The sequence below is a fragment of the Tauraco erythrolophus genome, chromosome 6 (genome assembly GCF_009769465.1).
Source record: "Tauraco erythrolophus isolate bTauEry1 chromosome 6, bTauEry1.pri, whole genome shotgun sequence".
Taxonomy (NCBI): domain Eukaryota; kingdom Metazoa; phylum Chordata; class Aves; order Musophagiformes; family Musophagidae; genus Tauraco; species Tauraco erythrolophus.
In genome coordinates this window covers 12,069,071-12,093,768 of record NC_141470.1, presented here as the reverse complement: position 1 = coordinate 12,093,768, position 24,698 = coordinate 12,069,071, and the positions used below count along the sequence as shown (strand labels likewise).

The 24,698-nt window shown below is 41.9% G+C and overlaps 1 protein-coding gene across 2 annotated transcripts; it reads left to right on the top strand.

Annotated features, from left to right (window-relative positions):
• Window positions 1-508: 508 nt before the first annotated feature.
• GTF2H1 (general transcription factor IIH subunit 1) lies at window positions 509-23,950 on the top strand. 2 transcript variants are annotated; one of them, XM_086613037.1, is made up of 15 exons: window positions 509-543; window positions 4,628-4,796; window positions 6,638-6,830; window positions 8,659-8,821; window positions 10,508-10,601; window positions 11,300-11,449; window positions 12,543-12,622; window positions 13,977-14,107; window positions 15,275-15,362; window positions 16,636-16,724; window positions 17,547-17,664; window positions 18,522-18,612; window positions 20,044-20,159; window positions 21,078-21,170; window positions 21,785-23,950. In XM_086613037.1, the coding sequence occupies exons 2-15, from the start codon at window positions 4,643-4,645 to the stop codon at window positions 21,869-21,871; spliced, it is 1,647 nt and encodes a 548-aa protein (XP_086469163.1). In that variant the 5' UTR covers window positions 509-543; window positions 4,628-4,642; the 3' UTR covers window positions 21,872-23,950. The 2 variants fall into 2 exon arrangements, with proteins under 2 accessions (XP_086469163.1, XP_086469164.1); XM_086613038.1 differs by lacking the exons at window positions 13,977-14,107; window positions 15,275-15,362.
• The last annotated feature ends 748 nt before the right edge of the window (window positions 23,951-24,698 follow it).

Below are 24,698 nucleotides of genomic sequence, written 5' to 3'. Positions count from 1 at the left end.
GGGAGGCCCCTCCCCCGCAGCGCGGTGGCGGCGGCGCCGCCGACCTGAGAGCGGAGCAGCGGGGCCGTTGGGGCCGATGGCGGGGGACGAGCGGGGCCCGCATCCCGCGGGGCCGGGTGACGGCGGGGCACGGGGAGGGCCGGGCGCGGCGGGGAGCGGGGAGGGGGGGGCGGTGGCGCTGTTTACCGCCCCGTCACTCCCCCCTCGCCCGCTACTGTCATGGCGACGGGGGAGGGGCCGTCACGTGAGCAGGGAGGGAGGCGGGAGGGGGAGCCGGCCTGCGCCACGTGACCGCAGGGGACGCGCCGTGGCGGCCCGTTCCCCTGTCACGTGGGGCGGGCTCCATTCCCCCTCCCCCTCCCCCGCCCTCCCAGCGCCCCGCGGCTCGTTCCGGTCACGTGCCCGCCCCCCGCCCGCCCCATGGCCCCGGCGGCGGCGGCCCGGCCCCCGTAGCGCCCGCTGACGCCTCGGGCCCCTCCCGCGCGGCCCGCCGGCAGCGGCCAGCACGCCGGCCCGGAGCGGGTCCCCGCCACCGCCCGCACGGTAAGGAGCCCGTCGGCGCGGGGGACGGGGAGGAGGCGGCGGCGGCGGGCGCTCCGCGTGCGTGCGTGTGTGTGAGGGGTAGCGGGGCCCGATCCGCCCCCCGGCTGCGCTGCCCCGGCCACGGCGGTTCCCTCCGCGGGTGCGGCGGAGCAGCGCCTGCCGGGGAGCGCTGCGGCGGGCCCGGCGCCGCGCCGGCTCGGTGGGGCGTGCTGTGGCGGTGCCGCGGCGGCCTTTGGCCTCCCGCTCTTTCTCCTCGCCCGCTCCCGGCCGCGGCGCCGGTGGCCGCTTAACGGCGGTGGCCTGGCGGGGCCGGGGCTGCCGTGGCGGCAGGGACCGAGAGGTGCCGCCGCCGGTCTGCACCCGGGAGGGGGGCGGCGGGAAGATGGCAGCGCTGCGGCGGTGGGATCGCGGCTGGAGCGGGGGGGGACTGGGCTGCACCCGAGCGCGGGGTCGCGGGTGTGGGCGATAGACAAAGAGGTGCCCTCGCAGCGCCTTCCCGGGCCGGGGGTGCCAGCAGCCGGACAGACCCCCCGCCGGTGCCGTACCGCGTGTCCTGGGGCCCGTTTCGCCTTAGGCAGAAACGCGACACGAACGCAGGGGATGCGAATCGCGGAGGAACGCCCGACTGACCCTTCGGCAGGCTCGGAGTGCCAGCTGTGGGTGCCTCCGGCTCGCAGCCGTGCTCGCCGGTGTCCGTGACAAACGGCGCTCCTCCCCGTTCTGCTGAGCGCTGTTCCTCCGACAGGTCCGCCGGTGCCCCCCGGGGTGCGCTGTGCCAGACCCCGGCCCCCCCGCGGCGGTACCTGGGCTGCGCGGCCGAACCGTCGGGGCCCGGCGGCATACCCGTGCCACTGCAGCTCAGCCCGGGCCATTGGCGTCGGTATCCTGCTGTCCCCTGCGGGGAGTGGAAACCTAGCAGCAAGGCTGCATCAAATCTGTCAGAGCTCGCCTGCCAGCCCATGCCTACCGTGACCAGGTCAGGGTTACTAAAACGTGTAAAGGTTGCCTTTGTTTCTGCCCACAACTCGATGAAACCACAGGGGAAGAGACTGGAGGGAAATGCTGGTAAAGAAGAGCGCTCAGAACAGGTGGTATAAGGAAAAGGGAAGAGAGGTACCTGGTTTTCAGAGTGGTTAGGAAGAATCACTGCATTGGAGGACGAATAGCTGTTGGAATTTGACAGTATTTCCAGAAGCTGCGTTCACTCCCACAGAGCTAGGAGGGGAGGGGTTGTAGGTGGTTAGGCAAACAGGACCTTTTGTTTTGTTTTATGCCAGCGCTGAAGCTTTCTGATAGACCTTGCCAGTTGTAAATCACAGCCGAAATTAACATCCTTGTGACAGGTTCGATGACAAGTCATACCTCATGGGTTAGGGCTACTGATTGATCCATGTGCTTTTCAGAACTGTTAACCATCACTTCAAAAGGTCTGCTGCTGGAGAATTTAAAATAAACCGTATCTGACCTTCCTGTTCTGGAAAATACTTAAACCGGGGAAAGTCTGTCTTCCAAAATTTGCAGCTGAACAACTGAACCGCTCTTTCTTTTAGCGGCAGATTAAAATTATCACTTAAAGCTGTAAAATAACAGAATTTTTCTATATGCATGTTGCAGTTCTTGCTCCTTTGAGCAGCAGTGTCGTCATCCACAGTTCTGAGTCCTGGAAACTTAAGCTGTTAAATATAGAGGTTATGAGATTTGGGCAGACGTGAATAGATCATTGATGGCTCTTACCCTTCTGCATAGTAAGCCTTAAGTGTCCAAAAAGAAAAGCAAGTGAGTGGTGTACTGTGTGCTTAGCAAGGACGTAGCCTCCCCCTCTGCAGTCAGTAGGAGACCATCCTCATGCTTTTCTAGCAGCTAGGCGAGATTTCTCTTTCAGAATTTTTCCTGTCCTTCTTGTAACAAGAAGCCATCTTGTTTTCATTAGCAGAGAACTGTAACTTTCCTAAATCTTGATTATTAATATTATTAATTCTTCCTGATGTACTGTTCAAAAGACTCAGGGTTTTCTCCATTCTGGGTAATGCTTACTGTGCTCGTGAGTTGTATCATCCTACTGCCTCTGTAAATTACTGCGTGAAAAAAGCAGCACAGCAATGACATCAATAAGAACAGCAGTGAGCTAGTGTGCTCACCCTCCCAGAAGGAAGAATGAGCCACTTGTGGGATAATTGTGCATTCACAGATTGCACACTGCAGGGTACTCTGCTAGAAGCGCTGCGTTTGTAAAGGAGAAGTTGCTGGCTGCTGATCATTTTCTTCCGTAGTCGAAAGACTGGTTGTAGGTGGGTGAAATAGCATGGTACAAAAGCAAAGCAACTTGCTTTAGAATGCGCCTGACTATGGAAACGCTTTCAATTTTCTTTCTGATTAATTCCTTTGCATTCCGTGGCTTTGTCTCTACTGGGTTGGATAATAATGACCTTAAAAAACTGTAAAGTAACAAAGGGAGAAAAAAAAGTCAAAAAATCCTTAGTCTCGCATATGTTGAGTTTCTGGTGTATTAAGAGTCTGTGGCAGCTGCCTTTTCCAGGTAAGGATAAGGTGCTGATGAGAGACTACAGACCTGCAACGGGAAACTACAACAAATGGTAGTGCAGGTAACACCGAAAGAGAATAATGCTGCTGGGGAGACTGTGATAGATTGTGCTGAGAAACGGCCCTGAAATCACACCATGCAGTTTTCTTTGGGAGAGAAGTATTAGCAGGGCTGCTCTGAATGTGGCACAGTGTGTTCTAGTGAGTGCTGCAGTGGTGCTGATGTGAAACCCCATGTTCAGCTCAGCATTGCCCAAGTCTTTGGCAAAGCCTTGGATGACTGAAACGAGGAAGGAGCAAAGCTTAAGCGAAAAGCCCTTTTGCCATTAATTCTTTCCATTTAGTATTTTACTTGACTCATTTTGGAGATGAGCTTGTAAGACTTTTGCAGAAGAGAATGCTATGCTACTCTCCAGATTGTCAGAGTAAACTATCCTATGTGGCTGGTCTTTTTTTTAAGAGAAATAAAAAAAGTATGTGAATTAAAATGCTTAGAATTATCGTTTTGTGATACCTACTAGTAGTGCGATAGCGGATGCGGCTTAACTATTTGAAGTTTGAAGCAGGCCCCAGCAAATACTCCGAGTGTTCTAAAACACATGAAACATGCATATCAGCATTTGAAAATACTGTTTTACGTATCATTAGGAAAGTTTATGATGTACAAAATGCAGCAATCGGACAGGCTGAACGTTTACAACAAGCATACCCGATATGTGATTTTTTGATAGGTGTATGACAATATGTGAACAGAACCTAGTCATACTTGCAGTGTCCTTAATCTCGTGAGAAATCTAAGGCTGTAGGGTGAACATGTAGAGTGGAATGATAGTGATTGCTGGGGAGAAGAATGCAGCAAGCGTCAAAAGGCTTGTTGACATGAGACTGGTGACAAAATTACCCTTGTTTTGAAGTAGGTATAACACTAGTCCCTTGGACTTTGGGGGAGAGGGATAAGAAACTAGCCAGCTGGAATCAAGTGTATAGAACATTGTTCAAGCTTTGGGCGAACACCGCCACGTTAAGAACAGGAGTGTAACTGGGCTGCCTCATCTTTAGCATAGAGAACTGAAAATCCATTATTTTTCATATGCCTTGTATCCTTCCCTTTTCTGAAATGTCTTAGCATCTGTCATTCATGCTGAAGAAGAGAATCTCTGCCAAATGCCAGAGGAGATTTGGAATTTATGTCCTTACTTAGCTTCAGTTTTCTTCTGAACTTGAAAAACCAGTGAAGGAAAATTAAACCAGGAAAATTTGGTTATTCGTAAGTTTAAATGTAAGATTTGCAGGTCTTTTATTGGAGCAGAAGCAGTATCAGCAATATAATTAGATGAATTATTTAGGTAGCTGGCAGTATTTTGTTTAAATAAACTTGCTGATTGCACTGACAGAGGGGAGCATGTCTACCTGGAATGTTTCAAAAACGATTTAGGCATCAATGAGCAAACGTGGGTTGTAATACTTTGATATAGATAAGACTAGTGAAAGTGTTACAGCAAAAATAATTACACTAATCAATTCAACTGTATGTTTTTAATAGTTCCTCATAGCCACAATGGCAACATCATCTGAAGAAGTGTTACTGATTGTAAAGAAGGTACGTCAGAAGAAGCAGGATGGGGCTCTGTACCTGATGGCTGAAAGGATAGCATGGGCACCTGAAGGCAAAGACCGATTCACAGTCAGCCACATGTATGCAGACATAAAATGTAAGTGAATGCTTTTCCTGTTCCACGTTCAGTAAGCAGTATTGTGATAAACGTTTAAATACAACCCAAAGCTTACTTGCCCTAAAACACTAGTCGGTGGGTTAGGAAGGTTGCAAGGGTCTGCAGCTTGGACTAGGTTAGTCTGCGTAGCAGCAAAGATCAGGACCATGGTGAAGTATCACCAGTTTATTAAGGATGCTACTTCAGAACTTCTGTAGTCTTCAGATGTTTAAGTTATACTGCATTTACTGTTAACTTTGTTAAACTTCTGCAAAAAATTGAACAGGGGTAATCTATGACATATGTTTGTGGAGGGAAGGGTGGGAGCAGGGTTGAGGAAGAGTAGAGGATTTTATGGGTCTAACACAGAAACTATGCGGTGCGTCATCTGTTAAACTATGTATCTAAAGCTGTTTCAATTTTCATATAAAACGAACCTGACTGTTTCATTTTCATCCAGCAGACCATAGCTTCTGTAGTTTGGCCTGACTGGTAACACTCAGAATAAGCGTTTGCTGTTGCAATAGCAGAGTACATGCAAGTTGAAACTGAACAGTAAATGTCTATAGCATGCTGCCTTTCTGGCTCCAATTAGCGCCCGTATTCCATGTGCTGTAATGCCAAAGAAGGAATAAAAAGAGATTTGTGTGCATCACTTGGTAAAGGTTTAGTGATTATTGCTGTTTAAAGTCACATACAAGTACTACAGCATAATCAAAGGAGTGTGATGAATCAGAACTAATATGCTGTTTTCTTAAATGTGATAAGGAGTTTAAATGCTGTGCTCATCTGTAATACTCAACTTTGTGAAGGTTCTATTTTTTGATTTACTTACACTTAAGCAGCTTATATTTTAAATATTTACATGTATAGGCATTGAAGTCTTTTTAACTTAGATGAAAGATGCTCTTTGTCATCTAAAATAAAAACAGGGGGAAGGTGTTTGTAAGTTTGTAATAGAGATGATGACATCATTAGTGGTTACGTGTGGTTCCTGTCTCTCACTTGCACTGGAGAAAGGAGTAAGGTTCAGAGATAGGTTAGTGCTGTTTGCAGTGCTACACTGCAGTCAGTATAGCACAACAGTCCGTAAATGTGGTTGCTTTAGCCTCTGCTCCCTTTGGGTAGGAGAAAGGAAGCAGGAGTTAGGTTTTTCTTATGAGCCATGAGGGTACAATAGCACCTTGGAGGCGCTGACAATCGGCTTTGGGAGTACTAGTGGCTGAATGTGCTTACCAGACACCACTTGAAACCAGCATACCTTTGCTGCCAACAGATGTGCCGTTACCCAGCCCACCTACCCTGCATCTGCTTTCTTACCCTTTCGCTTCTGTGGGAACTGGTCCAGCTGGGAAAACAAAAAGGGGTTACTTTTCAGTAGATCAGTTCCTTAGTTCGGCCTGACAAACACTGACACGGGTACAAGAAAGGCAGCAGGAAGAAGTGGAAAGGGGGAATGAGGTTGTCACCTTTCAGCAGCAGCCTGGATTGGTACCAGGTTAAAGTGTCCAGGTGATGACAAGCGAATTTGCACAGTTTTGTAATGGAGGATGTAGGGAACACAAAGAGGAATCAGGGCTCCTGAGCAGTAGCAGAAAGATACTGAGCAATAGGACAGCTACTGCTGTCTGTGTCTTGTGTTTTAGAGAGAACAAGGTGCAGGGTTCGAACTAATTTAAGATGATGACTGTCTGTTCCACTTTCACGTCTGGAATTCACACACGGGATAATGATGTTTAGTTGGATGATGAGGATAACTGCTTATAAGCAAATACTCTAGGGAAGAGAGTTTCTTGTATCAGCTTGCTGTCTGTTGCTAATTAATACTCTGTGTGATCTAGGCCAGAAAATCAGTCCAGAAGGTAAAGCTAAAATTCAGCTTCAGCTAGTATTGCATGCAGGGGACACAACCAACTTTCACTTCTCCAATGAAAGCACAGCAGTGAAGGAGCGAGATGCGGTAAAGGATCTTCTTCAACAACTGTTGCCCAAGTTCAAAAGGAAAGCTAATAAAGAACTTGAAGAGAAGAACAGGTAAAGGGAAAGGACCCTTAATTATATTTTTTTGGTGTTTTTTATTTTTTTTTAATTGTTACCTAACTATAGTGTGTTTCTGCTAACAGTTGTTACTGCAGCATTGTTAGTGACATGGCGTTTGTGTTGCTAGTAAGAATCTCTCTGCTTCCAATTTAGAGGCGGTTCCTTGAGACTTACATAACTGTAACATGTTCAGACTATACTTGCCTTCTCAGTGACACGTCTTGAGGTGTAAAGGCAGCCACCCAGCTGCCACCCAGTCTTTGTTACCCACGGCTATGAGATGAAAACACCCAACTGGCAGTCTGTCTCTTTAGTCTTCTTAAGTATATATGTATCAGTTAGAAAAGCTGTTTGAAAGGTTTTTTTTTTTTCCTTTTCCAGAAGTTCTCACCTTTGACTTGTGATTTTTTTTTTCTCTCCCTGTATAACTTTTTCCCTCCCAAATCTTCTTTCCTGATGTTTTATAGACTTTTTATTGCTAGGTATTTTCACACATCTCACTTGAGATGCAGTAGTTTGTTTTTTGGTATACAGGATGTTTATTCTAAAAACGTTTTGAGAAAACATTCAGGACCTAAGCCCTTTTCCAAAAAGGCTTTTAAGACACGCTTCTGTTCCTTTAAAATGTTTGTGATAAACCAGTCCTTGTGGCCATAGAGCACCCTTCTCTACGTTTCTCCAAATGAATTTCACTTCATTCTAGCATCTGCCATGAATCCTGTATCTACTGTCTTCTGTTTCCAAACACTGTTCTAGCTTTGAACTTAAGTAAATTAAAGCTAGACTTTTCAAAACATAGGACCATTGCCTCATTGGGCAGATCAGATCTTTACAAGGAGGTTTCCCAGCAGAAGGGCAAGAGCCCTTGTGCTGGAGCTCTGACACATCTGAGATAATCTGGTTCCAGTACTGCAGCGACCACTAGGGTCTAGAGCAGTGCAGAGTGCTTTGGCACCATTACCATACTAGTTTCTTCATGCTACATGCCTTATTTCTGACAGTATTAATACTGAGTACCTGAGCAGTCTTAGCTCTCGGTCTTTGTATCCTTAAATGGAGTTTTACAGTATTATTCCATGTGCCATCAAGAGCTTTTCTAGTTACAGAAAAGGCAGAATCTCTGCATGAACTCAATCATAATCTGTTCTGATGATGATTAGAAGTCCAAGTCTAGTGATGGGGCTTCATTAGCTTAATTTGCAACACATGAGGCAAAAAAGTTTCAACCTTTTCTGAAAGAGTACTATGTCCAGAGTCCCTGCAGCACTTCCTCCAGTTATTGATATGTGGGGGTCAGGTATGTACTCAGGGTAACACGTGCTTTAAGGTATCTTACGCCACACGTATTTTGTGATTTGTACTCTCGCACTAGAATAGAGACTGTAACTATTCAATTCTTGATTGAGATCTTAAAATTCGATAGTGCTGAAATCTCATTTTTTCCCCGCCATGAAACCTTTGTCACAACGAAGTTCAAGAAAATTCATTGTGCTTTTACAGTTCAGGACACTCTAGTCCTGGATGTGCAAAGACACAAGAGCACCACAGAATGTTTTAGGACAAGATGTTAATCCCACATTAACTTTTTCCTAGCCGTTACTATATTCTGTCATTTAATGCTATTCCTTAAACATTTTTCTAGTCCTTTTTTAGGTCTTTTGAGACAATTACAGCTATTGAGGTTGGTTGGTTACATGATCTTGTGAAGAAATACACAGCATTTTGAAAGAAAAGCTGGTTTCTGTTCCTTTTGTGAATTCATGTTAGTTATGGAAATGCTAGTGATTTATTCTGCAGTGTTTCAATTCTGTTCTTTTACCAGAATGCTGCAAGAAGATCCTGTTTTGTTTCAGCTCTATAAAGACCTTGTTGTGAGCCAAGTAATCAGTGCTGAAGAATTCTGGGCCAACCGTTTAAGCCTGAATGCAGGGGATAATTCTGCAGCACCTAGTAAGCAGGATGTGGGCATCTCTGCAGCATTTCTGGTACGTTGAACTTCTAACTTTAAAGTATTTTAGAGCAAACAAATTGGGGAAAGTGAGAGTTCTGCTTAGGTACTTCATTCCCATGTACTGTAATGTTGTTCTTTCTTGGTTCCTCTACTTACTCTCTGCTTGTTAGTTAGACTATTACAAGAGTAAAGAAGAAAAAAAAAAAAGTAGTAAAGGTTTTACACAAGTTGCAACCTCTAAATTTTGTCAAGATGCTCAGTTTGAATTTTAAATTGACAATAGGCAGATGTTGTTTATATTGTTGCTTTTCCTTCCCCAAAACAGAAATAATGGTGAACTTACAGTCACTAGGTTATAGTATATTAACTCAGTAAGTTAAAAAGAGTATCTGTTGCAGCATTGACATGCATAAATGAAGCTGCAAAGACGTTCCACACAAAAGGTTTTATTCCCCCCCCAATCTTTTTAAACCAGTACATGCTTTCAGCTATTTGAAGAACAGCTCGTATATTTGAAAGCTCATTTTACCTTTCCCTTTCCTCAACTTCCAGGGGAAACCATGCTTCACTTATCTCAATGCAGTCTAAAAGTAGTCTAGGTACAATCTTCAGATCACTCCCACAGAGACATGTTTCTGCTGCTGCAACAAAACTCATACAGACTATGACTCTTTAGCGGGAATCCCATTTCCATCTTTGTAATGACTGTGCGCATATCAAGGGTTTGGGAGAGAAAGAGGAGGTGGGAGTTGTTTTATAACTTAGCTGCTGTACAAGCACTTGTTTTTCCCTCCCCTAGAAATACCTAAATCCATTACCAAATGAACTTGATTGCTCCTATTTCCCGTCTCCCATTATTCTTACACCTTAACATTAAAAAAAAAAACAACCACCAAACCTTCAAAACTGAAGCTTTCTTAAAATAACTGGTTGTGTTTGCGTACTCTGTGTTTGAGAAGAAGAAAACTTGAAATATTTGTGTCCTAGTTAAAGATAAAATAACTGTCTGGCTCTGCTCAGAATGAGTGTTTCTCTAGGAAGAAGGTGGTACCAAACCTACAATTTAGGTGTACTGGAAAAGGAAGAAAAGAAGGCAGCATATGCAATCATGTACTCTCTCCTGTTATTGAGTATTAGACTGAGTGCCTGCTTGCTCCAGAGCTTCCTAAAGAGATCACTGAGCCGGAACTTTCAAGTTCTCACTAAGGCTTACCCTCAATTTTTAAATTCACTATTATTTATCAATTATACTGAGATGCTTTTAGTGTACAGGGAAATAACATGTAAGAGCCATAAATCCTTTTTTTTGTCAGTTTGTTATCGTCACTGATTTTTCACTAGCTGAGTTGTTGAACGAACAACAAAAGATTAGGCATATACAGTAAACATGCTTATTTTTACTTTGAAACAAGGACATATTAAACTAAGCGTACCTTCTTTTGTCTGGTAGAGTCGTTTTTGCTTTTCATCTTCTAAAGCTTATGATCCACTTGTTGAATCATCCCTTAAGTGGCAAGTGTAATAAAGTAATTAATTCATGCTTTTTAATTTCTCATTCTAAAAATACCTATTTGTGATCAAATATGCTATAGATTATTGGAGGAAGAAGATTATTTTATCTGCAGTGCAGTTTGATTGCAAGATGCCAGTTTTTTTCCTTCTCCAGTTACAGAAGGCACTTAGATGTGACTCTCTTTCCTCCTTATATGCTTTTTCTTAGGCTGACGTACGGCCTCAAACAGATGGCTGCAATGGTCTGAGGTATAACTTGACTTCAGATATCATTGAATCCATATTTCGAACATATCCTGCAGGTAAGAGTAGTGCTGTGCGTAACACATACATGCATTTAATATTTGTTTTTTACTGTCTTCCTATGGGAAGACTAGAGTGTTAGTCTAAGCCTGGAAGTATAAAGGACCACATCTTCAATCTTCTGGATGATTTTCCCTTCCTCATTCGAGGGGTGGCAAGAAGCACGTGTGAAAACATGCTTTTGAAATGAAAATTTGATTTTGTTAAATGAAAACATTTTAACTCGATGCGTTGACTTTTTTTTTTTAAATTGTAGGTATATATTTGGCTCCCATGATAGTCTCCTACTCAGCGTTTCAATAAATTGTTATTTTTCATGAACCCACCTTTGGGAGGAAAAGAATCTGGTTTCTGTCCTTCCCCTGCACTATATTGAGCGCTGACACTGGTTCATTTTCACCTGAGGTTAAAAAGGCCAGATCCATTCTGAAAGTAACTAGAACTCCAGCAAATCAGACTTCTTGTGTGTCAGTTCAGATTATTCAGATTGCTGTTAGGTGTTACACGTTAGCTAGCATTGCAGGGCGTAAGAGAGGACCTGTTTGCTCATGGTTAGCTACTGCATTCCCTTACGTTTCATCGACATGCATGAAGGCAGCATTAGATCGAAAGCGAGGAAGCAAGCAAGGAAATTTTAACAAAATACCATACTAAGATTTGTGGAACAGTTTGTAATCATTATGGTTTTTGTTCACAGTAAAAATGAAATATGCAGAAAATGTTCCACATAACATGACCGAGAGGGAATTCTGGACGCGATTTTTTCAGTCTCATTATTTCCATCGGGACAGGCTCAATACAGGCTCAAAGGACCTCTTTGCGGAATGTGCCAAACTGGATGAAAAAGGTGAGCTTTTTGACTTTGTTTCTGCTGCTACAGTCTTAGCTGTATCACAGAGCACAACGCTCGAGATGCATCTAGTAAACCTAGCCAAGCTGAAGTCAAAAGTTTTCTTATGGCCATTTCCTGGGCGCCCTTTTTGTTGAACTGTAAAGCGAAAGCTACAGATTGTCATTGAAAGTTAGCTACCATTTAGCTGTTCTTAGCATGTTTGATAGTGAGTGCCTTTCCTGAAACAAATGAGCCTTTGGGAAGTGGTAGCACTGGAAATACTCTTTATCACAACTCAGGCAACAGTAAGTCTGTGATAAATTCCATAATATGCTGTCATGCTAGGTTGACTATGCTCTGCCATCAGTTAATACTGAATAAGTTTGTTTACATGATGGTTTTTTTTTGTGGTGAGTGCACAATTTACAAGAGGTACAGCTTTTGTTATAGATCAGTTTTTAGGAATAGACAAATACAGATCTTGTTCAAGATTTTACAGAGGAGTTGCCATCCTTGCTCTCTGTCAGCCTTTTTAATGTGAAATCTTAAAAGTATTATCTGACTTACGTTTTTATTGAACTTCTGAGGTAGGTTTGTGATGATATAGAAACGTGGAGAGTTGAGATAACTTAACACCATTCCTTAATACATATTCTGACTAATGAAAGCATTCTATTAAGAATCCACAACCTTCAGAAGTAAAAAGCTACCACCAGATATAAATTATCATTCTACCCAAGACAGAGCAGCAAAACAGTACTGAAATTAGAACACACACACAATTAAGGCTTCCTGGTTCCCACTAATACAACTAATATAACTGCATCTTCAATTTTTTATTTTTTTAATCAAACAGTATTCAGTCATGTGTCAAAGTTGATGAAAACTGTGCTAATTAGTAGGATGATCTTTTGCAATAACTTTCCAAGTTTATTGCTTATTTTAAATGGAACTCTGAAAAGGGTTGGAAGTTTTAGTCACAGTGATACTTGGGCATCTGCAGGATCTTTGTCTTCTCCTTTTAAAGGTTAAATGTAATTAACAATCCCAGAACTATTCCTGTTTGTTTAGATACAGTTTTTCATGTTTTTTTCTTTGTTTCACACAGGGTTAAAAACAATGGTGTCTCAAGGAGTGAAAAATCCTCTCATAGATTTAACAGCTTTGGAAGATAAAACATTAGATGAAGTAAGTAGTTGGCAAAAAAAACCCACCATAAAACACCAAACAAAAACCAACAACCAACACTCCCTTTAGCTTCATTTAAGGAGAAAGTGAGTTCTTCTCCTGTTAAAGTAGCTACAAATGCTAATTCTAACACACATCACTTAGGACGCTGCTGCAATGATTGGGTAGTCAACATCTCCACAGTCGTGTGTGTGTAAAGAAATGGAGACTGTGCCAATGGGCCTGTCTGCCTCAGATGTCTGCCTTAGTGCGCTGGGTAGAAAAGCAGGACTTCCCCTTTTTAAAAAATTATTATTTTACTTGGATGGCTTTTTGTCTAAAGGGGACTCTGGTTTCTTCCAACCCTTTCGAAGCTGTGACAACGTGCAACAGAGTGGCACAAAGTAGGAAAAAGTGCATTTGTTTTCACTTTGAACATTGTTATTTGTTTGATTCAGCTTAATTTTAAGGACACTTTACGTGTTTTCTTCATTTAGCTTTAAATACTGTGCTTTGCTAAAAATAAAACTAACTTGAACTATTACCTGCCTCCAAGTACAAATTAAAACAATTATTATAAATGGTGTACCAGAATGTGAAATAACTTAAAGATGCACTTTTCTACAGTTGATTTAATGTAAACTTTTGAGTTGTAATTAATAACGATGCTGCATTTCTAAGTTGGCTTTGGTTTTTTGTTTGTTCGGGTTTTTTTTGGTAAGAGTTGTACAAAGCTAACAGTCTGAAACCAGACTAGGAGTTCAGGATGGGTATGTTTGAAATGCTACACAAACTGCCCTAGTTTGCTTTTGAGGCTGGTTAACAGCAAGTCTGAAACTGAGCATGGGGTAAAGCGAGTTGCCTTCAGCCACCTGGTAACTGGGGAGCACTGCCAACATTAAGGCTTGAGGGTTTTTGAATTCCTACTGGCATTACATCCACCTGACAGGTGTCATTTAGCCTGTGGGCTGCTGGTGTCCCACAACATGTTAAAAAGAGGTCAGTAAAACAATTGCTAGCTCTTACTTGCCATCAATGCCTGTCTGTTTCATACAGGTGATCCCTAAGGTTTTTTTTAAGCTGTTCAGTTTTTACTTATAATAGATCGTAGTCTTACAAAACTATGTCTTTAGGAATTTTTATCTTCTCTCAGGTGCCTCTAAACTGCCAAGTGTCAGCAGAATAAAATAGTCTAGAGTTTTTTCAAATTACGTAAGGTGAGGGGAAGGTAGGAAAATACTGCTTCAGATGATGATGCAGCATCACTCAGTAAAGTTCAGAGGAGGTGGCACATAGGCTTCCTGACTCAATGGAAAACAGAGAATCGTCCTTCTGGTTTTGGGGCAGGAAATAGCTAATGTTGTTTTCTTTGTAGGGCTATGGTGTTGCTTCTGTGGCCTCTACATCAAACGCCTCAAAATCCGCTAGAGAAAGTAGCAATGCTGCCATTATAAAACGCTTTAATCATCATAGTGCCATGGTCCTTGCAGCTGGCCTCAGGAAACAGTAAGTTTCAATGTTGCACAACAGCTTTTTTGTAAAAAACGTTAAGGAATTTCCAAAAGGTAAATATGCCTTCAATTACTCATCCAACTTTTCTTTTAATTTTTATGAGTTAAGTATTTTGCTCTAGATACGACAATACCTTTAGGTTCCATTTTACTTTAGAAGAGTTCTTCAGAGCTGTCTGAGATGAAAAATGCTATTTTAGCTGAGTTGTTATCATACAAAGCAGATCAAAAAAGGAAAGGATGTTTCTGCCTTAGTTCTCTAGCCCTGGTGAAGGCTGCAGAAGTAGTGTTGTTTGCTGTGTGGAAGGGAGGTCTGGTGCAGGGAGTTCCTATCGCCTGCCTTCCAGGAGCAGGTCTGGCGGTGTTTCCTGTAGTGGTGTGCATGGACATAAGTAAATGAGGAGGCAAAGAAGCAGTATGGCATGGGTGGATCAGGTGAAAGATTCCTCCAGGGCAGAACCCTGCCTCTGACCAAAAAAAAAAATAACAACTGGTTATGTATATTTGCAATAAACTTCAAAAATGACACTTCTTAAAAGGGGCATTAAATGAGTTTGATGTGAAGTCTGCTTTACAACTGGTTTAGAGACAACCACTCTACCCAAACGCTACAGACCTTACCTGTGAGAGATCTTAATTAAATACTTTCTTCTGTGTAGCAGTGCCCCCTCATGTTGTTGTTCTGTCTTGCACAAATTGAGCAGCAGACCTTGAACGATCTCTTCCGGGTAACGCGTGTTTCTGTTTCTCAGTTCAGAAAGAGACACACCAAAAGCTCTCATTCTGAAACAGTGGTATCTCAGGGCTCCCATAGCTCTGCTAACACCTGGTTGGCATGAGTGTGTGTGCAAGGTGTTTCTCATTCAGGCCTGATTTTGCTGTGTCCCACTTGCATTGTGGGCTTGCTACTATTTCTGAAGACAGGGAGAAGCACCCTCCCCTGCTGTTGAATTTCCCCCTTGACAAACAGGGTTATTGAGGAGTTGTTTCCTTCTATGTAGATCAAATTCTAGAAGTGAAGACATAAGGGGAAAAAAGATGATATACCTTATGTGAACATGCATATAAAATTTTTGAAACACGTGTATTTACTTTGTCTCTAGCTTGTATCTTAAGTTTCCTGTGAGGTGAATTCTTCTTAATGCTGTTTCTCTATTTTAAGAGAAGCACAAAATGACCATTACAGTGAGACCAGCAGTACGGATGGAAACTCCAGGGATTCAGATTTCTTTCAACCACCAATGAAAAAGGTATAAAGTTAGATGATGCAATTCTGATTGAATGGAACTGGCAGCTCTGTCTCAAAAGATTGCTGAAGGTTCCTTACTTGTTTTGTGACGCATCTAAAGTGATATTTATTTAGCTTTGCTTAGAACTATATAGAATAAGAACCTGAGGGCCTGTAAGAAGCTTTGTACCTCTGTTAGTAAACACAAATAGATCACACCTTGAAGTGTGGTTCTGTTTCTCTCTTCAGTAGTGCCCAGTGAAAGTGAAAAATTTTCATCATGCTTCTGATTGGACCCAGGAATCAGGTTCTTTCCATTCAGTGCAGTTCTATTTTTGCCTCCTCCTCCCTCATTTTCTTTCCCCCAAATGCCTGAAAAATTCTAGAGGACATCCACCTGAAAGAGATACTGATGTTCAAGCACCAGTATTAACCTATCAAGTGTATTGTTTGTAGAGGGGATAATTAAACTGGCATATGGCAGCCGCCTTCTTCAGGTCAGAAGCTGAAAGCAGGGCAACAGCCTGTTTTAGACTAACCACAGCAGCTCACAAAGTAGGAAAGAGTACTGTAAATTGCTACAAACTAAATTGAATACTCTTGCTAGAGTTGACAGCCTAAATAGAAAATGCTGAGGGGACTCAAAACCTACATATGTTGTGAGAAAAGGTGGTAGAATATACATATTGTTAAACATTGAGGTAGTCAACAGCTTTGACTTTCCTGAAAGCTGCAGTTTTGACTGGGCTGTGAACGATATACCAGAACTAGAATAAATGGGATGAAAAGAGGAGTTAAAGAGTAGCATGAGAGTAGGAGACTTCGAAAGTAGTTTTCCCATTGTACAAATCTGATATCACTGTGCTGTTACCTCTCACAGCTAATGCTGTAGGTCTACTGTCACCAAATGGCTTGGGTAACTATTATGGTTTTAGTCTTACACTCTTGTATGCCAGCCATCAAATCATTACTATTTCTGCTAACCTGGAGATAGATGAACGTAAACAGCACAAAGAATGATCTATGTATAGCAGAGCACTTTTTGGAAGTGACAGGGACTGCAAGTTTTGGCCAGAATCCGCAGAAAAAGCGGTAGTGCCAAGACTTCCAAATTGCATTTAAACAATATTGGGCACTGCTCCCTCTGGAGGGTAGACGTGAACCATTCCACGCTTTCATTCTCTTGACCGTTTTAGTAACCCTTCCACTCAAAGTCGGTGAACTGGAAAAAAAGCACTAGATGCATCAAATTGCGTCCTCATTAGTAACGTGTGTAATTATTTGGCTTATTGTAGGTGAAACTGCAGGAGTCCATTGAATATGAAGATTTAGCAAAGAATAATAGCGTTAAAACTATTGCACTAAACTTAAAGAAGTCTGATAGGTAAGTGACAAAACATGCACGGCTGCTTCAGCATATCCAATCTAGCCAGTCTCTCACCACAGCCTGCACAGAATCAGCTGATTTATTCTCTACTGTGCCATACTCATACTGTGCGTTTAGGCTAAGTTTAGAAACCTAATCTGAACTCCTGCAAAAAACAACTTCCAAGTAATTTCCCTTTAAATTTAAATTCTGATTCCATCTTGATTTTCAGCAGGTTAAGTCTCTGTAAGCCTGCTCGAAGGGCTTTGACATGTAATTTCGGTGAAAATCTAACAGACCAGTATTCGCGGTTCAGCACTCTGTTGCAGCTTATGGTGGAAAAATGTGTGTGTTACATGAGAAAATATATATGATTCCAAGGAAAATCCACTCCCAGGCAAAAAAAGTGCAGTCAGGACAGTTTGGACTGCTTACTGGTCTAGTAGTTTTCTAGTAGTAGTTCTCTTGTTTTCTAGACTTTTGAGTTTGAGAACCACAGCTGTAACTTTAGAAAAGAAATGATACTAGAGGAAAGAGAGCAGTTCCAAACGTGCACCTAACTTCATTTAGCTTAGTTTCAATTGAAAGTGGTGTGAATTCCTCCATTCTAATGATATTCCCAGAACTAGTGGCACAGATAGCTCTTCTTTTGCTGCCATACTGCCCCTGACCCAACCTCTTCCCATATGGCAATGTATTTTACTTTGTCACTAAGATTTAGATGGTAGCCACAACGGTTGCAAAGCGTGTAACATTTGAAGAACTGTCCACTGAGTGTGGCCTCTGTTTTAGCAATACTCCTGTTAATATACTTTTCTCTTTCCTTTTCTCACCTCACAGGTATTATCATGGTCCAACTCCAATTCAATCACAGCAATATGCAACCAGTCAGGATATAATTAATTCTTTTCATAGTATTAGGCAAGAAATGGAAGCATATGTACCCAAACTAACTCAGGTATGGAAGAATACTCAAAAAAAATTCCCTTCTTGATATTTGCATCTTGCTTTCTATATAATCTTGTGTCTCATGTCTACTGGAATTTTAGTTTTTCAGGGTAAACTTCATTATGTCCAATAGTTTTATGTTACTCAATTTATTTTACAACTTTAGGCAATACCTTTTGAGCTATTGTGTTTAAAATCTAAGTAAGAAACTGAGTCATTGCTGATATTCAGAGTTCTGTTCTACTGTTACTATGTTCTTTTGAGGAAGTGGTAAAGGTACAAAGTAGTAAAGCAGGACAAGACATGGAACATGAAGCACAGGCCAATATTATTAATCCCACCCCCTGAAATTTAGGATGTAATGGTCTTAGGAGGTCATAGGAAGCAGATTTATAACCGAACAGGTCTTTTGCTCCTAAGTGTGCTTAGGTAGGATGTAGATATCCATGTGAGCTGCACGGAAGCTCTGCCCTGGCAACTGGAGGGCAGCATAGCCATGTAGCCAATCTCCCAGCCAGTATCTGAGCTTCCTCTATTAGTCAACCTAGATTTGGCCCTACGTAAAGCAGCCACAACTGTGAACGTGTCACATTCTGTACAATAATTCTCTGCCTCATGTCAAAGGAGCAGCACAACCAGTGTATGTACTAGCTAAAGAAAAGGTTGGTTTGTCCGTAATTAATTGGAGAGCTTTCACTGAAAACATAAGCTGTAGCACTTAAAGGCACTGTGTCTAGTTCTGGAGAAGAGCAGACTCTTCATCAGAACTTCCATTGTGTCTTTGCCATTGGAGTTCAAACACAACTTATTCTAAAAAGATTTTGCAGGAAAAAAGTGATCTGAAATATTTGTTCCCTCTCTCTTCAGGTTCTTTCAAGCAGTGATGCTACTAGCACTATTGCAGTCCTGTCACCTGGAGGAGCACTTATGCAGGGTGGAACACAGCAAGCCATAAACCGTAAGGATTTAGGATGTATAATACTTTAATCGTATCTTACTGCGTTATATAGCAGTACCTGGCTTGCTGTTTCATCTCCATCTTAGAATATGTTACAGTGATAAAGGAAATTATGGAAACATGTAGCGGGAGTAATACTGGGCTACAGCAACAAAAGAAAAGCAACAACCCAGCCACACCACGAGGGTAGTACTGGCTACACCAGTGCGGAGGCAAGTGAATGAGAGAAGATTTTACAGAGCAAGTGATGAAGGATGAAGTTAATACTAAGTCCTCTTACAGATAATGGGGTTTGCTCGTTCAGCATTTCTCTTTTCTGATTTTTTTTTTTTCTGGAGTTTAGAAAATAAAGGCACACTGTGGAAGAGCTCTAGGGAGCCAAGGTCTAGATAATTGTCTGGAACTAGGTTTTTTGCAGCCTTTGTTTAAGATGCACAGCTTGCTGTGAAAAAGGACAAATTTCTTGTAGATTGCAAGGGCAAAACAGAAAACCCTTCTCACATCTCTATTCAACCACCCCTTTCCCTGTTGTCACATTCCTGCCAATTGGAGTTCCTTTCTCTTTAGTCTCACAGCAGATGAATCCCTATTCTCACAAGGCAGGGTTTGTAACAGTTTACCAGTTTAACTTGTGTTACTTAGTCTGAAGAACAGCAGAAACTAATTCATACTGGCTTCTTCAGCTGAGTTCTTTATGGTAGTGAAAGAAAAGGAATCAGCAATCAGTAGGGAGGCTGTCTACCCATCCCAGTTGACATGCTTGGGAGCGACACTCCACTTCTTTGAGCCTGACTTTTTTTTTTTTTAATACCCTCGTCTTAGAGTTTGCTATTCACTGTTCAGTTCACTGTGCTCCTGTCATCCTCAGTTGACTGCTTGTGCTTTTTATAATTGTTCCTTCCCCATTCTTGAACTCTGTCGCCCTTTCTTCTTTAAGAGTATCTGAGATAGAGTTCCTTGTTCCTGCCTGCATTTTTCATCTTCCACATGCTGTGACCGTACTCTCATTGCCAACATAAGAGAGGGAAAAGCTCGCAGTATCCACCACACGGTATTTAGCACTGTGCTGTGAAGAGAACAAGGTGCTGGCCCCAGAAGCAGTACTGCCACACTGTTAGAACAATACGAATATACTGCTGCTAATCCTGAATTAACCCTTCCAACCCAAACCATTCTATGATTCTTTGCCTGGCTTAGATGTCCCTATATAATATACAGGCTTCCAAGTATGTAGCCATAAATAGCGTCTGACCTGATCCAAGACTGCTGATAGTCCTACTTTGGATGTGAGGCACCTCAGTGCTCCCTCCCAGCCAACCTTCCGGTGATTCCAGTAGAAACATGTATTGCCAAACTCCTTCATTACCCTTACATTCTCGTTTTTCATATGACAGTTTTGAGTGATGTGACAAAATCTTTTTCCTGTTGCAGAGATGGTGCCAAATGACGTTCAGTCAGAACTAAAACACTTGTATGTGGCAGTAGGGGAACTGCTACGACACTTCTGGTCCTGCTTTCCTGTTAACACGCCATTCCTAGAAGAAAAGGTAAGGCAGAGCTTCCTAGTGTGGCCCTGGTTATGATGTGGCCAGATGATGGATTGGAATGACTGTTAGTAGCTTGAAGTGTAGAACTAATACACATCCTGTAAATCAGTGCAGCGCTTACTCATCCCTAGAACTGAACGTCACAAAACAATGTAAAACATTACTTTTTTCAGCAACTCTGCTGGTGCTGTTGGTTAAAATCATCCTTGTTCCTGCATGCCCGTTACACCCTTTCAGGGGCAGTTGCTGTAAGACGGTTTCAAATGGAATGGTCAGCTATATTCCAGCTGTACATTTCTCATTGCCCATTTAAAACTCACACTAAAGCCCTCCTTCCCAAACTCTAAGACATAACCTCCGCAGTGACAGTTACAAGAAAGTTTTCCTTTTTCTCCTATCCATTGCAAAAATCACTGTCATAGTTCCAAAACGTACACTGCATTTTAGAACAAAGTTGCCTTCCAGAAAAGAGATCTGTCTACAACCAGCTATGTGATTGTAACTATTTTTGTTGCTGTTTTTTCTTTTGACCTCACATGGATCACAAAGATAAAAATTTGCATTCAGATATGTTGGATTTTCTGCTGCAAAATGTGGCCTGAAAATCCATGGTACAGTCTTTGCTTGAAGCAAAAAGAAGATGCTTTTGTAAATATCTTACCTGTAGTATTTACTGACAAAGCAATAACAATCACAGTGGCACACCACACTTCCAGTTATATTACACTTCCCTCAAAAATAAATACACACTGAAGAATTTTTTAGAGACTGATATTTTAGTAACTCTTCTTCCTCAAACTATGCATACCTAAAGTAGCCCCCAAAATTAGTTACAAGGTGTTTTGTTGGAGAACAATTTGTTAAAGGAAATGAAACTTCCGTGCAAGTGATTATAATACTGGTTTCTCTCTCTCTTAGGTTGTAAAAATGAGGAGCAACTTGGAAAGATTTCAGGTTACAAAGCTCTGCCCATTCCAAGAAAAGATTCGGAGACAGTATTTAAGCACAAATGTAAGGGGAAAATACTCTTTAATTACGTATGTGCATATTAGTAATTTGAATCGTAATTATCAGAGGATGATAGCTTTGTTACTTCTTATCCTAGAGCATTTTGAGTTTGTTGTTAACTGGGAAATGGGCAGAGGGAAATTGGGTACACAGTTAAGCATGTCTTCTCTCCCTGTCTCTGTGTAACTTGCTGAGTAATGCCATAAACTGTCAAGAACTATAATTTGAAATTACCCAAGTGAGAGGACAGAAAGGGGAAGTCACAATTCATTTTTCACTTCCACCATGAAGTAGGACTTCAGCAACTTCAAAACTGTCTCCCACCATGTCAGACTTGAAGTGGGCACAGACTAAATACTGGAACAGGCAACACAATTGAGTGTCGCTTCCCTGTGACCTTCTTAGTGTAGCAGCTCTCTGAACTGCTCCCTCTACAGACACTTTGCATTAGAGCCTCAAGGTTCTTTCTCTCTTCACCTGGCATACCTGTCTTCAGTGAGATTACTCTTAGTGCGCAAAAGGAGGAATCCAACTGAGTATCTGGTCAAAGGGAGGGGAGGGGATCTGTTTTACAGTAGCTGGGACATGGTTTTTTTTTTCTCCTCTTAATGTTTCAGTTGGTAAGTCATATAGAAGAGATGCTGCAGACGGCCTACAATAAGTTCCACACATGGCAGTCCCGGCGTATGCTGAAGAAGACGTGAAGATGCATGCTGTACAGGTTTGAGAGCAAAATCTGCAATAGGGATAGGAGAACAACCTAGCATATGTGCAGAACTTATAGTTGTTGCAGGAAGACCTGCAAGCTGTGGACTTCTGGAAACGATGCTAACTGAACTTGCACATTTTTGAAAAAGAACTGAGATTAAACTTGAAAACTAGGGAGAAAAACAAGGAAGAACCAAAACAGAAGAGCTGAGGCGCAAAAATATTTAAAAGACACTGTTTACTGCAGTTACTCAGGAACTGCTTTTGATTTGCATAAAGAGCTGCTTTCAGAAATAAAAAGTTTAAAGAAGGTGTATTAATAAAATCTGTTTTTCTGTCTAATTTTTTTTCTTTTTTTAAGAAGTGTATGGCACAGGGTAGAACTCAAAAGTTTTTCTTCACTGGATTCTGACATTTTATTGAATTCTGTTTGTACTTTCTGCAACAGCTTAACAACTATATTGTAAAATACAGCTGAGACTGTTTTGCTTCAAACATCTGGGAGAGTGTAGCTGTCGGAAGACAAGCTTCTGCCATATGTTTCCCCACCAATTGGAAGCAAGAGACATTGCACTGAAAGCTGTTTATGGTCTGGGGTCCCTAAAGGCACATGGGGGCAAACTTTTGCCTGAAGTCTTGGATTTTTATGCAGAATTTTTTTTCAGCCATCAGTTTTGCATGTGTTCCTTTGAGTGCAAATGTGTGCTACTGCAATCTCTTTTTTATGGTGGCATTTGTTCTGAGGAGAGAATGCATTTTTAAAAATGAAGTTAAATAAAGTTTCTTACAAAATAAGTCATTTATTTTCAATTCTTAGACATTTTTTATTTCTTCTCCTAAATCTGTTTTCCTTCACTCTTCCCTTTTGACTGTTACACTATTTTTGGCGAATTGATAATCACTGCAAAGAGAAAAACGTGTTATTTACACAGTGTCCATAGATATTGGGAATCTGTGCCATACTTTGTTCCAAATAGAATCAGTTCACAGTTTCAGACCAACTTGTCTTGTTTTAAATGTGACTTAAATGCAAAGCAAACCTGTTTTCTATAATTTATGCAGTTTAATGACATCCTTGTATTTTGTTGTCATCTTGACTGTACTAGAGCCCAGTATGGGCTATGGAACTTTTTTACTCCTGACTCAACGTGACTGTTAGAGTATAAGATGCATTTACTACTAAGACAAATCAGAGTGACAACACACATTCAAAGCAAGCACAGCAGTGTTCAGTGCAACAGAAGAAATTCCCATCAGCCTGCACGATGGCTCAACACCAGATTTTGCCATCATTGGTATGATGCTAAAACATGCTAGCGTGATGTTGGGTGGAGAATTCTTGCAAATTCCTGCAGAAGAAAAGATGTATTTTTATAGCCAAGTCTGTGCTTGTTCTGTGCTGCTGCTCCATTTATGCAAGATGGGCTTTTTTCTTTAACTGATGCGTGGAAGTCAGCAGCTTCTTTTTACCCAGTGTTTTTGGATTTCTGTATTATGGTAATGTTTTGGTAAAAGCTGAGTTTCAGTTAAATGTCACTGTCTGCACCAAAGTTCTGTTTGGAAATGTATGCATATTGTTAAGCCTACTTTCCCTGTCTGCTTTTGCAGATAGATGCATGATACCTGCTCTGTGATGTTTATGTGGTTCTGCTACAAGAAATGACTGGGCTCAACAAGAGACACGCCCATTATTTTTGGCAGGGTGAAAAACGTCACTAGGAATAAACAGATGCACGTGCAGCATTTGGGGGATGAGGTGCACATCTTGTCGAGAGTTACCTCTTGTGATAAACTGTTTCTCTAAAATTTAGGCTTAGGGTATGGCTTTATCTAAGCCTAATCCTCTTGTAAGTGCAGGCAGCTCCCGGAAAGAAAGGGTGATTCTGTTCTCCCCCACTCCAGAGCATTTGATCTAGCAAATCTGTGGCCAAATTTCAACTGTTTAGTGAAAGCTGTAACACCTTTCATCATATCAGAGGGCTAGGTTCAAGAAAATGTGTCTGATTTATATTCTAACTGTGCCTGAAGCTATGAACAACACATTTGAGTATTAGACTGCACTGAGACTTCATTTAAAAAAAAAATCATAGAGAGGAGAGTTTTGAATATGGAACTAATTCACCTTTGATTTGAATCAGTATTTAGTGTTCCTGGAAAGACTGGGAAAGACTGGGCACAGTGGAAAAGTTTCAGTGCAGCATGAGCATTTTACGGTTCAAAGGACTATGGTTTATAATCATTATGGGGGATGGTGTTGCAATAGCTTTAAGTTATTATAGTGATATCAGGCTATCAAAATGTACCTTAATTAACAGAACGAGGGTGGGGGGCGGAAGAGGACTATGATACTAAATTCAACAGTTTTGCCTAGAGACTGTACAGGCAAGGCTGCTATGCACTTCATATTGCTTTTTCAGGTATCGTGGCAATAAGGCACAGGCCCCTCCTAAAGTAAGGGAGGTAAACTAAATATTCTCACTTCTACATTGTGTTCCCCTTTTCTGTAGCATGGTCCAAAACCCAGATTCATTCCTTAAGTTTTGAAACTGAATCATCATGCATTATATTACTATTGGAATCTTTATACTGACTTGTATTTTTAATGAGAATTCATAAAACTTGTATCATTGGCATTGATCTAAGATTTGTAGAATAAACCCTACTGAATTCTAAAGTCATGTCTTCTCTAATGCTTAGGCTGTGTTTTCTGATGTTCAGTTAAATCCCAAACAGGCTCCGTTCAGCTCTAAATTGAACACGCCGTGTACAGCTGTCGCTCGGCTGTCCCTTCATGTTGGCAGAAGAGGTCAGGAGCAAAAGGAT

Bases quoted from the DNA above. Each gene is read 5' to 3' on its own strand.
- GTF2H1 (XM_086613037.1), top strand. From the start codon at position 4,643: ATGGCAACATCATCTGAAGAAGTGTTACTGATTGTAAAGAAGGTACGT. The intron at 15,363-16,635 runs GTATAAAGTTAG...GGCTTATTGTAG, and splicing joins TTCAACCACCAATGAAAAAG to GTGAAACTGCAGGAGTCCAT. The intron at 17,665-18,521 runs GTATGGAAGAAT...CTCTCTCTTCAG, and splicing joins ATGTACCCAAACTAACTCAG to GTTCTTTCAAGCAGTGATGC.